Source organism: Trachinotus anak, unplaced genomic scaffold, assembly GCF_046630095.1.
Source record: "Trachinotus anak isolate AG129_WGS33_773 ecotype Australia unplaced genomic scaffold, CSIRO_AGI_Tana_v1 ptg000009l, whole genome shotgun sequence".
In the NCBI taxonomy this organism is placed as follows: domain Eukaryota; kingdom Metazoa; phylum Chordata; class Actinopteri; order Carangiformes; family Carangidae; genus Trachinotus; species Trachinotus anak.
The window spans coordinates 4,672,874-4,688,834 of record NW_027273860.1 but is presented as its reverse complement, the minus strand read 5'-3'; the positions used below and the strand labels follow the sequence as shown (position 1 = coordinate 4,688,834).

Sequence of the window (15,961 nt, the reverse complement as noted above, 5' to 3'; positions counted from 1 at the left end):
AATTGGACTTGTTCACACTTATCACTGTGTACTTTACCTGTGATTGGCAGCAAATTGTGTGTTTCTTTCCAGGAAATTAGGAGATTATTTGGAATCAAACTGGAATTTACGGACCCCTAAAACCATTATTACCATTATTATCATTCATTATCTGTTCATACAGCAACCTCCACTTGTGGCTGTCTATAGGAGGAGTTACAGTTGTTAACAAATAAAGGCTTTTATAAATACTAATATTATATTAATTTAGAATATTGGGGATTTCGGAGGAAATGTCAAACATTACTCATCTGTTCAATTCCTCGAAATATCATCATCTCTCTGTCACGCTGCCACTCACTGGATATGAAATGACTGTTTGTTTCTCTGCATTGTAGCAGCGCGGAGAGGCGAGGGGCGGGGCAGAGAAAAGGGGGCTCAGAGCGGGTCGTGAGGGCGGTGCAACAGCGGAAAAAAGACAGAGAGAGAGAGAGAGAGAGAGAGAGAGAGAGAGAGAGAGAGAGAGAGAAACGGTCCCCGGTTTGAAAGCCGGTAATTAGTGACGTGCCTTCCCGAGGAGCAGAGCGGAGCAGTCGCTGCTGGGAGTGCAGCCCGGTGGCGGACGAAAACACGGGCTCCGCCAAACCACCGGGGCGATGAGGAGAGGAGAGGACGGACGACAGGAAGCCCTCTGCCGCAGAGGAAACCCAGATTAGGCTGATCTGACACACAGCTCCACCGGCATCCCCGGTGCGTGCACGCCGCGTCAGCTACCCCGCGACTCCCACAACCCACCCAGCCGACCCACCTCGGCCACACATCAGGCGGTGTGGTGACTTGGTGATGCAGGGTGGAGCTGGACGCACGGACAGCCGGCAAGAGAACATCTTGGTGTGAATGCGTCTTAGATGATCTCCGTCATCAGCGGGTCGGTCCCCCCTTCGTTCCCCTCTCCAGGTATGTGCTGCCTCCCGTTTCGTGCATCTGTGCAACCTGTCCGAGTGCAGAGACACAAGTACTGAGACCATGATTCAGTTTTAACTGGAAGCTAAACAAGTGTAATTACGAGCCCACTTTGGGCTCTGCGATTTTTTTTTTTTTTCTGTTGCGCACAGAGCCGTGCAGCTTGCAAAAGGCACTGGACGCAGCAGGGTAGTGGCTATTAAATGTAAAGTGGGCTGTCAATACTCCGTCTAACCGCAGAGCAGAGAAACGCTGGCTCATTTAGACGCTTTCTGTCCTTTGCGCTATTCCAGCGGATGAGAGAACCCCGGGGGAAGCGGCGCCCCTGTGACCGGAGGAGGGTTGGATTCTCCCCGGCTGCTGACCTCCTGCTCCGGGGGACAAACCCTCCCCACCCCCCTCCCACCACCACCACCACCACCCGGCGTCAGCACCTCTCCTCCCCCGGGCTGAGAGCGGCGGAGCCCACCGATGCGTCCGGCGGCCCCTGATGCTCGGCAGTGCTCCGGGGCTTTCCGGTCGGTGGGAGAGGCTCGAGCCGCGGCCGCGCGCTAGGATGCTGCGCCAGGTGTTGCACGCGGGCCTGAGGACCTCCTTCCACGCGCTGGGCCGCTTCGTCGCGAGCCACCCGGTGTTCTTCGCCTCGGCGCCCGTGCTCCTCTCCATCCTGCTCGGGGCCAGCTTCAGCCGCTACCGCGTGGAGGAGGACGTGGGCAGCCTGCTCGCGCCCAAACACAGCCTGGCCAAGATCGAGGGCAACCTCGTGGACAGCCTGTTCCCCGTGAACCGCTCCAAGCACGCGCTCTACTCCGACCTGCAGACGCCCGGCCGGTACGGGCGCGTGATCGTCACCACCCGGAAGGGGAGCGTGCTGGACCCGGTGCACGTGGACACCATACTGAAGGTATGCGCGCTTGTTTTGATAATAATAATAATAATAATAATAATAATAATAATAATGATGATAATATAAACATTGGCCCTGAAAAACTAAATGAAGCAGAATAAATAAAAGTGCTGATGGTGTTACTGATAACACCAGTACCTATACAGCTGTTCCTGGTCTCTCTCTCTCTCTTTCCCCTCCCTCCTCCCCCCTTTTCTCCTCCTAAACCCAACCGGTCGAGGCATACCCCCCCCCCCCCACCACCACCACCACCCTGAGCCCGGTTCTGTTGGAGGTTTCTTCCTGTTAAAGGGAGTTTTTCCTCCCCCCTGTCGCTGCTCTTTGTGGGAACTGTGGGGTTTTTCTCTGTAACAAAGTAAGGTCTCGACCTGACCCTGTAAAGAGCCTCCAGATAATGTATATTGCGATTTGGCGCTATACAAGTAAAATTGAATTGAAAAATTGAATTAATAAAAATAAAGATGATAAAAATGAAAGGATTAAAAATATACACATAGAGCCCACTTAAAAAATACATTTTAACCTGGACAAATGCTGTAATAATAGACATGATTTGAATATTTTAAATGACTTTCAGAGGCAACTTCTGCATTCAAGGACTCACACACAAAGATACACACACTTAACCAATGATTTAAGGACTCTGACTTTGAGAAGCTCCTGCCAGCTAACACACACACACACACAAACACACACACACACACACACACACACTGGAGAAGGTCGGACACTTTCCAATTTAGCGTCTGTGCCCTTTAAATCACATTCAAACATCTCAAAATGAAGCTGCGATGAATTGGCAGAATCCAACTTTAAAAAAAAAAAAACCACTCATGGTCACATTCAGAACACACACACACACACACACACAAACACAAACACCCAAGAGGTAAAGGTCAGTATCTGCAGGGCCAGAGCACATAGTGTATGCAGGCTGTCTTGCTCCTTGTTCTCAGTGATTGATAGTCATTAAACAGAACAACACAGTGTCGTTTCAGACAACCCCGACAACCTTTACGGTTTTGAAGGAGAGCGCTTTAATTACAAAGTGGAGCTAGCCGCAGCTCGGAGGCCTCGGTCTCCACATTGCTGTTGCTAAATGGATTTATGAGTATTAGCTTGACACCCCTGGAGCAATTAGCCAAAAGATTTCATTAAGTTATGAGGTTATAATCAGAGCTAGCTGACTAATAGGCCTGAGACACCATGCTCTATTGTGTAGGCTGTGTCTCTCCCGTCCACGCTCGTTTCTACGTGTCTCTTTGTCAAATAGGCTATAGTTATTGTGACCCACTTAACATATACCCACAACACAGTGCTGGTCCATCGAGGACTGCCACACTTAGAGACAGACTAGTTCAGAGCTGCGCATCACTTACTGCCAGGTTGGTGCATGAAACAGTGTGCGGTGAAAGTGAAAAATATGCCGTTACATAATCTCACACTGTTGCATGTCTTTTTTTTCCCTTTTCCGTCTCCACTTGTTGTCGGGCTGCTTCAGCGACGTCAGTTTGTGAGTTTTTCTCAGGAAGCCGATCAGCATCCCTCTGCAAATGAGTCTGTACTTGTTGCATGCAGTAAGGTGCAGTAAGTGTTGGTGGAGAAAGCAACAGCGGTGACAGAGGGAGCAAAGAGGAAGAACTAGACAGGGTTCCCACTTTGAAATAAGAGGAAGAAGCGTGAGTCACACCCATTGACTGCATGGTGCACTCGCCTATTTAGCTCCTGTCAGTGAAGAAATATGCAACTCCCCCTTTTCTATAATGGATAACGTAGTGTATAGATAGCAGCAGTTTGGTGATTCTCGTGTTTGCACATATAAAACATACACAAGATATATACAAACATGCTGACATGTAACCCCTTCAAACCCATGCACGAGTAGCTTTAAGGCTGTTAAAATCCTTATTACACTCTGACAATATCATATGTTTATGTGTCTGTATCAAAACAATATGATGTTTGCACTGAGTGAAATACAATTCAAACACAAGACTCTGTGTTTTTATAGCTGCACCACTTCATGAAATGGTTCATATGCACTCTGCTTTGTGCATTTTATTTTAGACAGGGGGTATAATGCAAAATGCAAACCAGTGACAGACCAGGTATTTTAAAACTGGGGTTCACGCATCACTAGACAACAGGGCATGTGAGTGTAAAGATTATACATCAGTAATGTTTTCTAACCACAGTCATAAAACAGGACTTTAGTTTCAATTATGATCATTTGAAAAAAATGCAGAGTCCTTAAAGATTTGATGACATATCTGAATTCAGTTGTATATGGGTATACAGTACAACTGCAATTTATATGACAAAAATTACTGATTGGGCCTTTAAAGGTAATGCAAGTGATGTAAAGAACTGAGATGAGGAATTTTAAGGTCTCACCATGAAACTGCAAACAATAATAATGACAGATTGGATCAATTTGGCAGTAAAAGCAGCAAAAAATGAATGAAGAATTTTCAAAGTGCCTGTATCTTACAAAAGGTCTCAGGACAGGGTGGTGCAAGGAAGTTACTTTCAACACACATCCATCAACAGACTTTCCTGCACACACACACACACACACACACACACACACCCTCCCTCTCTGAAGTCAATGCAGCACTCTGAGGTGGGAGACAGCTCTGCCCATGTTCGCTGTGGCAGAGACTGGCATCGGGCCTGTTGCTTAGTAACCAGCACTGTGCTGGATGCTGGCACTGTTGTCCTCTCGCCATAGAAATGGAGGAGGATTCAGAGACCACTATTGTTATGCTGTCGAGTAAAACGCACACATTCCCCCACACATCGCTCGTTCTCGTTCAAACAAGCAGCCAGAAAGTCAGAGTACACAAAGTAGGCGCATCAGCTGCTCACACTTTTTGTTTTTAGAGAAACTTTGAAGGAACTTTTTTTTTTTTTTTTTTTTTTTAACTCTTGTCACACTTTATCCAGGGAAAATTAGGCCCCGGTGAAGCTAACATAATGAACCTTTCTGATGCACACAGCTCCACAGACGCATCTACCAGATGCAGGTGACGGTTCCGGCCTCAGGCCTCAACAGCTTCAACTACTCCTTCTCTTACCTCTGCCTCCCTGACGACAAGAACGTCTGCATCATTGATGATATTATTCGCGCCATGGAGGAGATCCAGTCAGCTCGCACCTCCAACCGCTCCGTCCCGGTCCTGCGGTACCCAATCACGCAGCTGGCAGATGGGCGGCAGGCGTACATTGGACACCAGTTGGGCGGGGTGCAGGGGTGGGGTCCCAGCGGGGCGGTGCGAGGGACAGGAGCCAGGGGTGAAGGTGTACGTTCTGCGCGGGCTTTGCAGCTCACCTACTACCTCCAAGCCCGAGGCGGCCTGATGGACCGGGTGGCCAGCCAATGGGAGAAGGCCTTCTGCGCAGAGTTACAGCACTTTGCGGCGCTGCACCCAAAGCTGGGCCTCTACCCTTCCACTTCTTCTTCTCTGAGGACAGACTTCCAGTTTTCTTCGGTGCTGGCACGTCGCCCTCTGTTGGCCAGCTTGGGGGTGTGCGGTGTGCTGGCGGTCCTCTGCTGCTCTATGAGGGATTGTGTGAGGTCCAAACCCTGGTTGGGACTGCTGGCTTTGCTGTCAGTCACACTGTCAGGCCTCACTGCTGCTGGGATACTCAACCTGACCGGGGCCACCTACAACTCCACATACCTGGGGATCCCTTTCGTCATGCTCGGTAGGTTTAAAACTGACATTTCTGATGGTAAAATACATACATCTTTTTTTTTTTTTTTACATTTTGAGTCTTTATAATTCTGGATGTCCATGCATTACTTCTCCTTTTGGCCTTTCAGAAAAATTTGGGACATTTTTGTCAGAACTTATAGTTGCTGAACGCAGCAACAACGGTACATAAAAGCCCAGAAAAATCAAAGAAAAGAAAAGCTAACACATGACAGCTGGGAGCCAAAGTGAACACTGTCATTGTTTTTAAATCGCAGGCTGCCTGTGTTCACCGTCTGCTCTTTCAGTACCTGTGATGGGTTTTGCAGATGCCAGCCTCAGGCTGAATGCCATTTCAAAGTAGACAGATCATCAAAATGACTGACAAGTGGCAGGGCATGAACTTGACTTGTGGAGGGGGAGGATGTTGGCACTAACAGCACATTTTCTGACAAAGACTCAAAGGTTCTGAAAAAACTAAGTTGTTGAGTTCTTGAAGTGGAGTCTGGAACAAAACCAGAGCAGAAGGTTTCAAATTATTTTACATCTCAAGAAACCCTCCAAATGTGGTGCCCCTGTCTGCAGGGCAACATGGTCTGTGATTGCTTGTCAGAACAGTTACACATCACTGTTACAAAAGATGATCTGACACCGCTAGATTCAGAAACAAACAAAGTTTTGTTATGTTTGAGGTAAAATTATGATTTTGGTTAAAATAACTACATTACTGTTAGGGAACCTTGGTGAGAAGTCAGTGTTGACTGTCAGTAAGAAACGAGAAACAACTCCTGTTTCAATGTCCCATTAGTAAATTAATCCAGTCGTCGATCGTCGGAAAATCAATTTGCAGTATTTTCATAGTTGAACAATCATTTCTGTCAGTTTTTAAAACAAAAATCACAAACTTTTGTTCACTCTTTTTCAACTTTTCTTTATCTTATGTGAAAGTAAAACAGAATATTTTTGTCCTTTAAACTGTTGGTTAGACCAACGTGAACTGAGGGGAATTATAAAGGGCTTTTTCCACAATTTTCTGATTTTGTACACCAAACAATTCATCGATTAATTGAGACAATAATCTGCAGATTATATATAATCATATATAACAGTGTGCATGACTGAGTTCAAAGGAAAATCCATTCAATATGTATGTTAAACCTCAACGATAAACACAGTGGGCTTTGGTTCGAATCACTGAATGTAAACAGACCCTTTGTTTACAAGGAAAATCCACAGGGCACCTTTAAATGAGGAATTGAAACACATACACACTGCATTTATACAGACTTGTTTACTTTGGTGACAAACTTGAGGAAAACTTTTGGTTTTTTTTTTCAATTATGTATACAGCTTTAGGAAATAACTTGGTTGCTAAGCAATATTGCACAAAAATCTGCTTACTAGCATTTCTTTATGTTTGTTTTTCAGAGTGAGAAATCTGTCGGCAGTGTTTGAGTATTCATGTGGGTTTTGTTTTTGGACAGAGATAGGATAAAGGAAGGCTATGGAGAGAATTAACTGTGCAATAAGTGAAAAAGAGCAAAATGAAAATGCATACCTTATGTGTGAAGGCGTACAGGTAGTTTATCTTGAGCGCATAAATACTAAATACTGTAAGATGTGCTGTACATAACCACTCATGCACACATGTACTGTATACCATAATTACTCTGTGATGTGGAGGAGGGAAGGCTGCTGTTAGGCTTAAAATAACTGCGGAGTGAACAGAGGAGACATTGGGGATAGAGATGGGGGGGGGGTGTAGATGAAATATCACTCCAAATGTGCTGAGTTAAGGATTCTCTTAGTAGAAAATGAAGTTAAAGTGTAGTTAGAAGGAAGACGGACAGGCAAGGAGGAGGATTTTTCAAAATGCCAGTGGGCAGACAGAAAAAGGTGGGAGGAAGTGTGAGGAGAGGAAAAAAAAGAATGTGGCTGCGCGACAGTAGATAGGATGAGGAGCAGGGAGTGAAGTCGTATATTTAATGTTTTAAAAATGTGGAGAGGCGACAGCATTTTGCAGATATAAGAAACTTGTTAACTTGCAAAGCTGGTACCAAACACAAATAGATGTGGATGGGGGTGGGGAGGGGGGTGGGGTTAATTAAGTACAACATCCAATTAATTATGACAGTGTCCATTTTCATAACTTTTAATTTGGGAGAGATTGGAGAGGTTTTGTGTGTTTGCGACGGCCACAAGACATTTTAAGGACCAAAAAAAACATGTTGCTATAAGTAGATAAATCAGTCAGTCAGCAACGGTTTTGAAAATTGATAAACTGATTAATCAACTGACAAAGCAGCACAGATGGTGAATAAAATGCTTCACATCCTCAGGTTCTAGCGTCTCACATGACAGGATTTGCTGCTTTTCTGTCTCATATATGATAATAAAGTGAATATCTTTGAGTCGGCCACAACTAGACATATAAAGAAGTCATCTTGGGCTCTGCAAAGCTGCAATGTGATAGCCACTCCAGCCATAATCAACACTTTAAACCGAGAGTTTTCACTGTCGGAAATACATTTTATGACGCAATAGTGATATCTAGGGACTGGAATGGTTTTGGCAGTAGATACAGCCTTATTTCCTGGCTATATTCTCCCGCATTAGTGTCTGAGTGTGCGTGTGTTTGTCCGTGAGTGCACATTAACCTATCTCAGACTGGTAAATATCAAATCCTTGGGCAAGTGCTGTCCCTAGTCTGTCTTTTTACTTCCATCTTCTCTCTCTGCAACATTAACCTCCCCACCTCGTTCCCTGTCATACACTCATTCCCTCTCTTTCAAGCACACACGCACACACACACACACACACACCAAAGATCCGCAGACTTTCTCAGCTGCACCCACGCCTGAAGTGTCGGTATGCTACGCCTCTGCTAAGGTGTTAAGTGTTTCGCCATGGTGAGGTCACTGGAGAGAGGGGGACAGGCAGGAGGTGGGGGGTACTTGTGTCACTGGTGACTCACGGGCGCCATGGCAACCACAGAAGAGGAAACCATTAAAAACCATCTGCTGCGCGTCAATTAACATGTATGTGCATGCACATGGGACATGGACGAGTACATGGATGCATAATATATGGTGAAATCCAATGTAAACTATCCCTGATGTATATTAGTAAATCAAGTGTTACCTGCTTTAAAGCTACACATCTATTTAGGAATTTATCTTTTTATTTACTTATTTATTTTTTGATTATTCCACTTTACTATTTTCAAAATATTTAGTCTTAATTGTGTCATTTTTTATTGATAACTGGGTATAAGTCGTATTCTCATTCTGCTGCTGCTGCTACAGTGGAACAGTTTCTCCAGTGGGGTTGTTAAAGTCACAAGTAAACCATTTCCATGGTGTCTTACATCTGTCACTTCACCTATTTCCAGTTCAAATGGGGTTGAAGTGTGAAGTTATGTAGAGAGGACTGTTCAAAGGCAGACAGGCTGAGTTATTACACTCCCATGTGCAACACTCTGATTCCTCAGGATGAATAAATTGAAGTCAAGCTGGGTGCAATCGAGGCCTTCTAGAATAAGGAAACAGGTTCACTGGAAATTAGGTTGTTTTTATATCTTTGGGACTTCGGGGACTAGAGGGGGTCACAAGGGAAGGCCAAAGCTGTCCACAGAAACTTTAAGTCATTGTAAAGGAGCGAACAGTTTTTGACAGTTCTCACTTTTGTTTAACTCTGTTTTGGTTTCCACCAACTATCGAGGGAAATATTTTTATAACTTTCTTTAATCAGGCTAGCTTATGGAGCTTTAGATATCTTTTTCAAGAGAGACCAAAGGTGCATATACCTGAGGCAAGTCCTCAGAGTTGATCAGAGTGGTGAGAGTGAACCAAAAGCCAAATAATGAACTATGAGAAACTAAAATGCAACAAAACTGCAGAATCATGATATCATGAATCATGAGTGTATCACTACCGGTGACCCCATTTAATTGAAGGGGTCCAAAGCGTGTGTGTGATGGTCAGATAGCTCCAGAAACCCCCTCCTCCTCCCCATCTTCCCAGTATCGGATTAGAGGGGTCTGTATCCGACCATCTCTGTACTTTTCATTTGAACAGCTCTTAAAATAAAGGTATTGATCAGTGCTGTTTTATAGTATACTACACATAAAGTGAGACATAAAAGAAACATAAAAAAGTCATACTTGAGTCATTTCGTCTGGGTTAATGGGTAATATAGGACAAATAAAAAAAAAAAAATGGTCTTGACCTCCTCCAATTGGAAAGTGCCTTGAGATAACTTTTGTTGTGATTTGGCGCTACATAAATAAAACTTGATTGATTGATTTGATTTGATCCCCTGATATGATAGAAATCCTCTATTTCTGTTTCCCCTCAGGTCACGGGCTCTTCGGCTCCTTTGAGATGCTGTCGTCGTGGAGACGAACCCGGGAGGACCAGCATGTGAAGGAGCGCGTGGCGAGCGTCTTTGAGGACGTCATGCTGCGTTTCTCCGGCTCCACCATGCTTCACCTGATGACCCTGGGCCTGGCTGCCTCGCCGCTTACCAACATGGAAGCTGTCCGGCTCTTCTGCCGCACCGCCGCCTTAGCCGTCACCATCAGCTATGTTTACATGTTGTCTTTCTACAGTTCCTGCCTGGTGTTTACAGGATACTTAGAAACCGGATACAGACACGGCTGCTTCTGCCGCAGAGTCCCCAAACCAGACCGGCTGGACTCTAAACCGGCCTGGTACAGGTGTTTAATGTACACCCGTTACCAGGACGAGACTCAAACGGCCAACCCACCACACGGGGTCGGGCACAGTCACGCTCACCCATCGAATCCCAACCTAACTCACACACATGTGCACACGCACCCTCATACTGCGAACAACCCTAATTCACACGGACACGGTCATGTGGCCAACTCCACACACGCACATCCACACCCTCACACACACTCCAACGCCAGCACGGACCCTCATCCTCAGGACTCTCACCTTTTGCTGGGGTGTGTGAGGCGTTGCTATGGAGACTGGATCACTAACACTTACGTCAAACCCTTTGTGGTTCTGCTGTACCTGGTTTACATCTCATTTGGATTGATGGGCTTCCTACAGGTGAGACACACACACACCACAGCAATACAACAAACAATAGAACCAACACAAATACCACAAATATATAATTTAAATGTTGGCTGGAAGTAAACAAATATACAGTTGTAATTTGGACGTGTTTGCAGTTGTGTATTTTTTATACCTTATGACATGGTATGGAGGCATAACATGTGTCCACTAGGGGGCAGTGTCACATTTAGCAAACCACAATGGACAGTGTAACACATATTATATAAACATACACTTTATCGGCAAAACAAACACAACAAAGAATTTGGCGTTATCAACATAAATGGACGACACAGTGACAAGATGAGTAATGATTTTAAATGTCTTGTGTCTTCATGAGAGGTTTAAGGGGTTTTATAGTTGACATTGCAAAATGTGCCAATATGAGGGGCCATCACGGGCCCTCTTTTCCCTTTGAGGGCCACAAACATTTGCCTGCTTTGCTTCTCCTGATGGCCCATATGTAGTGGCTATCGTCAATGCATGTATGATTCAACTGTCTTTGCACAAGGTTGTAGAAACACAACATGCTCAGAGACATACTCACTTAATCTGAAACAAATATTTTCTTTTGTCAACAGGTAACCCAGGGTTCTGATCCCAGTGCCCTGGTTGCCATGGATACAACAACAGTATTGTACACCCGTGCCCAGCAGCGATACTTCAGCTCATACTCTCCTGTCATTGGATTTTATATCTATGAAAGCGCCCCCTACTGGAATGCCTCAGTGCAGCGGGATCTGCTGGAATACGCCAAAGGCTTCCAGAGAATCAGCTGGCTGGAGGCCTACCTGAACTACCTGTCGGACCGCAACCAGTCCACCAGCCAGCCGCGGGAGAACTTCACCCGCACACTCCGCCACTCCTTCCTCCGCGAGCCACAGTTCGCCCACTTCGCAGACGACATCATATTCGCAGAGCGTGGTCAGGGCGAGGAGCCCGACGTGGCGGCGTCACGGATCTTCCTGGTGGCCAAGACAACAGAGAACAAGCGCGAGGAGATGTCGGTGCTGCTGGACACGCTGCGACGCCTGTCACTGACATCACGCGTTCGTTTCCTAATCTTCAACCCCTCCTTTGTCTACCTGGACCGCTACGCTGCGGCGGTGAGCTCCCCTCTCAGACACTCACTGCTGGCGGTGCTCTTCCTGTTGGGTCTGTCCTCTCTGGCCGTCGTGGAGCCGCTGGTCTCTGTGTGGCTGGGCCTCACCCTGCTCTCCGTGCAGTTTGGGGTGCTGGGCTTCATGACCTTATGGGGTGTGGAGCTGGACTGCATGTCTGTGTTGTGTCTGATTTCAGCTCTGGGACACTCGGCAGACTGCAGCGGCCCCCTCCTCTGTGGCTTCGCCTCGGGTCGGGGTGAGAGCAGGACTCGCTGGGTGAGAGTGGCGCTGGAGAGACATGGAGTTCCCTCTCTACAGACGCTCATCTGCTACAGCGCCGCCCTGGTGCCTGTTGGCTCTGTACGCTCCAACCTCACGCGCACACTGTTCCGCTGCCTCACCCTCACAGCCGGCTGCTCCGCCCTGCACACGCTGGCGTTCCTGCCCACCCTCCTCACCTTCCTGCCCCCCTCCAAGAGCCGGGGCCACCGGCCCGGAGGAGAGGGGCAGAGACAGGAGGTGGAGTGTGTCGAAATGAACGACAGCACCCGAGTGGTCGACCAGATCACCACCGTCTGAGCACAGGATGATGTTGTGTTTTCAGCCCCCCGCCTCGGTTGCCATGGTGACTGCCGACTGGGAATTGGCTCATTGTAGTCTGAGCAGCCGCTGTGCATGCTGCAGACAAGAATGCTGATCCTTGTGAAGAGAGGAAGCAAAGGAGAGATAGATAGGAAGAATTAATAAAGGCTGAAGGTCACTAGAAAAAAGATCCAAACAAGCGAAGGAGCATCAGAGCCTAGTAAAGACAGAGGAAGAGGGGTTTCCAATGCAGTGTATCCATGGTTACCTGCTTGTTGCTAGTGCTGTGTGGCATGTGAATGAGGTGTTTTTTCCCCCTAAATAGCCAAACAGGGGTTGAGGCTCAGCTGAGGACAGGCCTGGATGCGACCTCATCACAGAGGAAGTGCCACACTTTTCACGTCTCCAAAACTTGCTTTAGATCCGATCACATTGTTTGGCTACTGCTATCTGTCCGCCATATCAAGTTGCACAAATACAGCTACAATGACATGAGGCAATCATCTGTATAACTCAAGTATTTCTACTTTAATGCTGGACAAATAAAGTTAAATGAAGGAAACATGGTCTTATGTGGTTTTAGACATTAGTAAAGTAACTGCTCATATTTTTTTTCAGTTTTAAGTGTTTTACTTAAATATCCTTAATCCCTGAATGAATTTTATCAACCCGAGAGCGCAAATGTGTTTGTATGAGTTCGAAAGTTCCCAAAGTACGGTAAAGTGTAGGAAATTCCACATCTGATACTTGATGTGAGGATGTAGATACTTGATATGTACAAGCTTTCGTTTCCACCTCAATTCAGTGGAGGTGAGAGGATTTTCATTCACAGCACTGAAAGATTAGCCACATTTCTTTCCAGAAACAGCACCCCAGTTGTTTTGTATTATCCACAGGACACAGTGTCACCAGTTTTCAATGGGACAACATATACCTCATATACCCTTGATATAGCAGTAGATAAAGACAAGAATGGCGGTACCTCCAGTTCCCTCTGTAGGCTATACAGTCCACCTTGCTCACACCTCTTTGTCCAGGATCTTGACGAATTTCCCCTTGGGGATAAATAAAGTATCTATCTATCTATCTATCTGACTTTAGCTGTGTCCCAATTCAGGGACCGAGGCTGCATTTGAAGACTGATTGTGTCACAGTGGCGCAACTAGGCTGTCCCATTTCAAAGGTTCCTGAAGATGCAGCCGCCTTTCCTGGGCAACGAAGGATCCAGTGGGTGGATCCTTTGTGGCCCAGCCTATCCCAGGATTTACTGCCAGTAATGCAAAAAACATAGTCAGAGAGCCCAAGGATTTACGTTTGTAAATGCTCCGTTCAGCAGCGACGGAATAACCGGTAAAACCGCTGCCCTTAAACCCTCAAGTTTTTGTGAAACAGTTATGTGTTGTCATGGTTGCTAGGAGACAGGAGCTGCACTATGTGATGCAATGGTAAGGGCAGCCACAGCTGGTGATGCAAGGCAAAAATCCTCCGTACAGCAGGTCGTCTCTTTTTGGTTTTGGCACACCTTGGTAGACCATGTCCTCTATGAAGGTGTGGCCCTTTTTAGCTGTCATAGAACAGTTATTACATCACATTCGTTTGACAGATGCTTTTGTCCAAAGTGACTTACAACAAGTGCATTCAAACCCAGCAGGAGCAGGAGCCAGGTATTATCCAAAATTTGGAATGTAGCCAATCAGATCTAGCAACCAGAACTTCCACATAATGGTTTTTAGTCTTTTTTTTTTCAATGTGTATGTTTGATCACTGAGCACTTGAAGTGATAAATTTTCACTCCTTGCTCGAAGCATTAATGGTTTGAGCTCCAACATCCAATGAAAGTATTGTTCTTTTAACCTCCTGTGACTGTTACCCCCTGAAGCGAAGGAGCTTGTTGCCTTTTATTCCTGAATTCATCTCCGTGGTTGAAGGTGTGTGTGGGAGTGCTTTCTATTGTTAATCCATGCTCCTCTGACACTCGACTGAATGAAAGCATTGTTCAGGCTGTATGCGAGCGTCACAACCATCCACCTGCTTCATGAGCTCTGCCAATTGGTTTTTCTTCCAGAGCAATACAGATACATGACCTTCAAGCTGAAGGTACCACTAACTGTGGGCTGTGTCGTCTTTTGTGCTTATACATTTACAGGGCTGAAGGTAGTTCTTTCTAAATATAATCCACACACAAAGCATTCTGCCCTGCTACATGATGTGTAGAAAGGGTTAATTGTGGGAAAACATGGGCTTTCTAGAAAACAGCTTCTTCTTGGAAAACAGTACATCTTCATTGCACAACAAGGACTAACTAAAAAATCCAAACAATAAAGTAATGAGAGTGTTCAACAGTCACCTCATATAAAATTAAACTGCCTTTCTTCCCGTTGGTTCAAATTCAAGATTGAGCCCTCACACAGGACTCGGCGAGATCGTCAGAAACTACCAACAACCCCCACACACGTTCATTCGTGCTGTCAATCCAAATGCAGTTTACTGCTGCTGCCTCCACTGTGGTGGCTGTTAAGTTTCACAAGTCAAGTCAGACATGTAAAAGGCCCCTTATCCTTCCCGTACAGGAATAAGCCATCCAGACTGAAAGAGAAACAAAACTACTACAAATGACATTTTGTGTCTTTGTAGTCCTTTTTCCTTTTGAGCATCTTTGTGGCTGTTTTGCAACTCTTTGTGGTCATTTGTCTCAATTTTTAGCAGTTTTGTCTGTTTTTAATAGTTTTTGTCTCTCTCTGTGGTCATTTGTGGTCCATCTTGGGGTCATTTTGTCTGTCTTTGTAGTAGATCTGAGTCTCTTTGGGGCTGCTTTGTGTTGCTTTGTGGTAATTTTACGACATTTGTGGTCATTTCGAGTCTCTTTGTGGTTGGTTTATGTCTCTTAGTCGTCTATTGATTGACTCTCTAAGAAGAGGGACTCTGGCCAAGGGCCTCCCTGAATCTTTGGGCCCTTGGGCCTGTGCCCGGTACATCCATTCAGTAAAGTAGACCAGCGTAGGAGCTGTGGAGTTTCACATCAGACGTCAAATAATCAGCTGCAATTGACATGAGTGTAAATTAAATCTGCAAGTGGTTCATGTCTTAGTGAACAAAGGTGAATAAAAGTCAGCAAGGCCAGAAACTACTTACTACATGTTGCATTTTGCAAATTTAGAGTTATCTTGTTTATTTTATAATACTTTATATTGAGCTACTGACTAGCTTTCTGACTGGTGTTAATTTTTAGCTATTTGTGGTTATTGTGTTTTGTTGCCTCCTCCTCACCAGCCAGTATATATGTTTTACTTGTTTGTCATTCAGGGAAACACTATCAAAGTAATCCAGAAATCCAGGACTGTTACCATCTATGATATGGGCAAAAGCCTTTCAAATTCAAGACAAAATGACACTGAGCTGATAAAACAGTAGAAGGACAAGCCCTGGTAATATTAAAATCTGCCCACCACCCCAGGAGAAATAAATCCAGACACACACATACAAATCCCCATAATACACTCAAGACAGGGCACCCCTGTTTTGGACTGTACCATCTCTACCAAGTCATTTTTCAGTTTGAATAATTTGTTTTCTCTAGTCTGTCCCTGTGCAGACCAGTTGACACACATTCATCTCTCTGAAGGTGCAGTGCAGGGTGTGTGT

At 45.6% G+C, this 15,961-nt stretch overlaps 1 protein-coding gene and 1 long non-coding RNA gene across 2 annotated transcripts in view; one reads left to right on the top strand and one right to left on the bottom strand.

The window, feature by feature from the left end:
- LOC139625063 (uncharacterized) overlaps positions 1–5,033 on the bottom strand; it is a 28,304-nt gene extending 23,271 nt beyond the window's left edge. The window contains exons 1-2 of the long non-coding RNA XR_011691830.1: positions 4,927–5,033; positions 788–972 (exon numbers count right to left, since the gene is read on the bottom strand). This is a non-coding gene — a long non-coding RNA (uncharacterized lncRNA). The remainder of the gene's footprint in view (positions 1–787; positions 973–4,926) is intronic.
- ptchd1 (patched domain containing 1) lies at positions 282–15,909 on the top strand. The gene is made up of 5 exons (XM_071484652.1): positions 282–936; positions 1,236–1,846; positions 4,849–5,557; positions 9,901–10,625; positions 11,216–15,909. The coding sequence occupies exons 2-5, from the start codon at positions 1,433–1,435 to the stop codon at positions 12,314–12,316; spliced, it is 2,949 nt and encodes a 982-aa protein (XP_071340753.1). The 5' UTR covers positions 282–936; positions 1,236–1,432; the 3' UTR covers positions 12,317–15,909.
- The last annotated feature ends 52 nt before the right edge of the window (positions 15,910–15,961 follow it).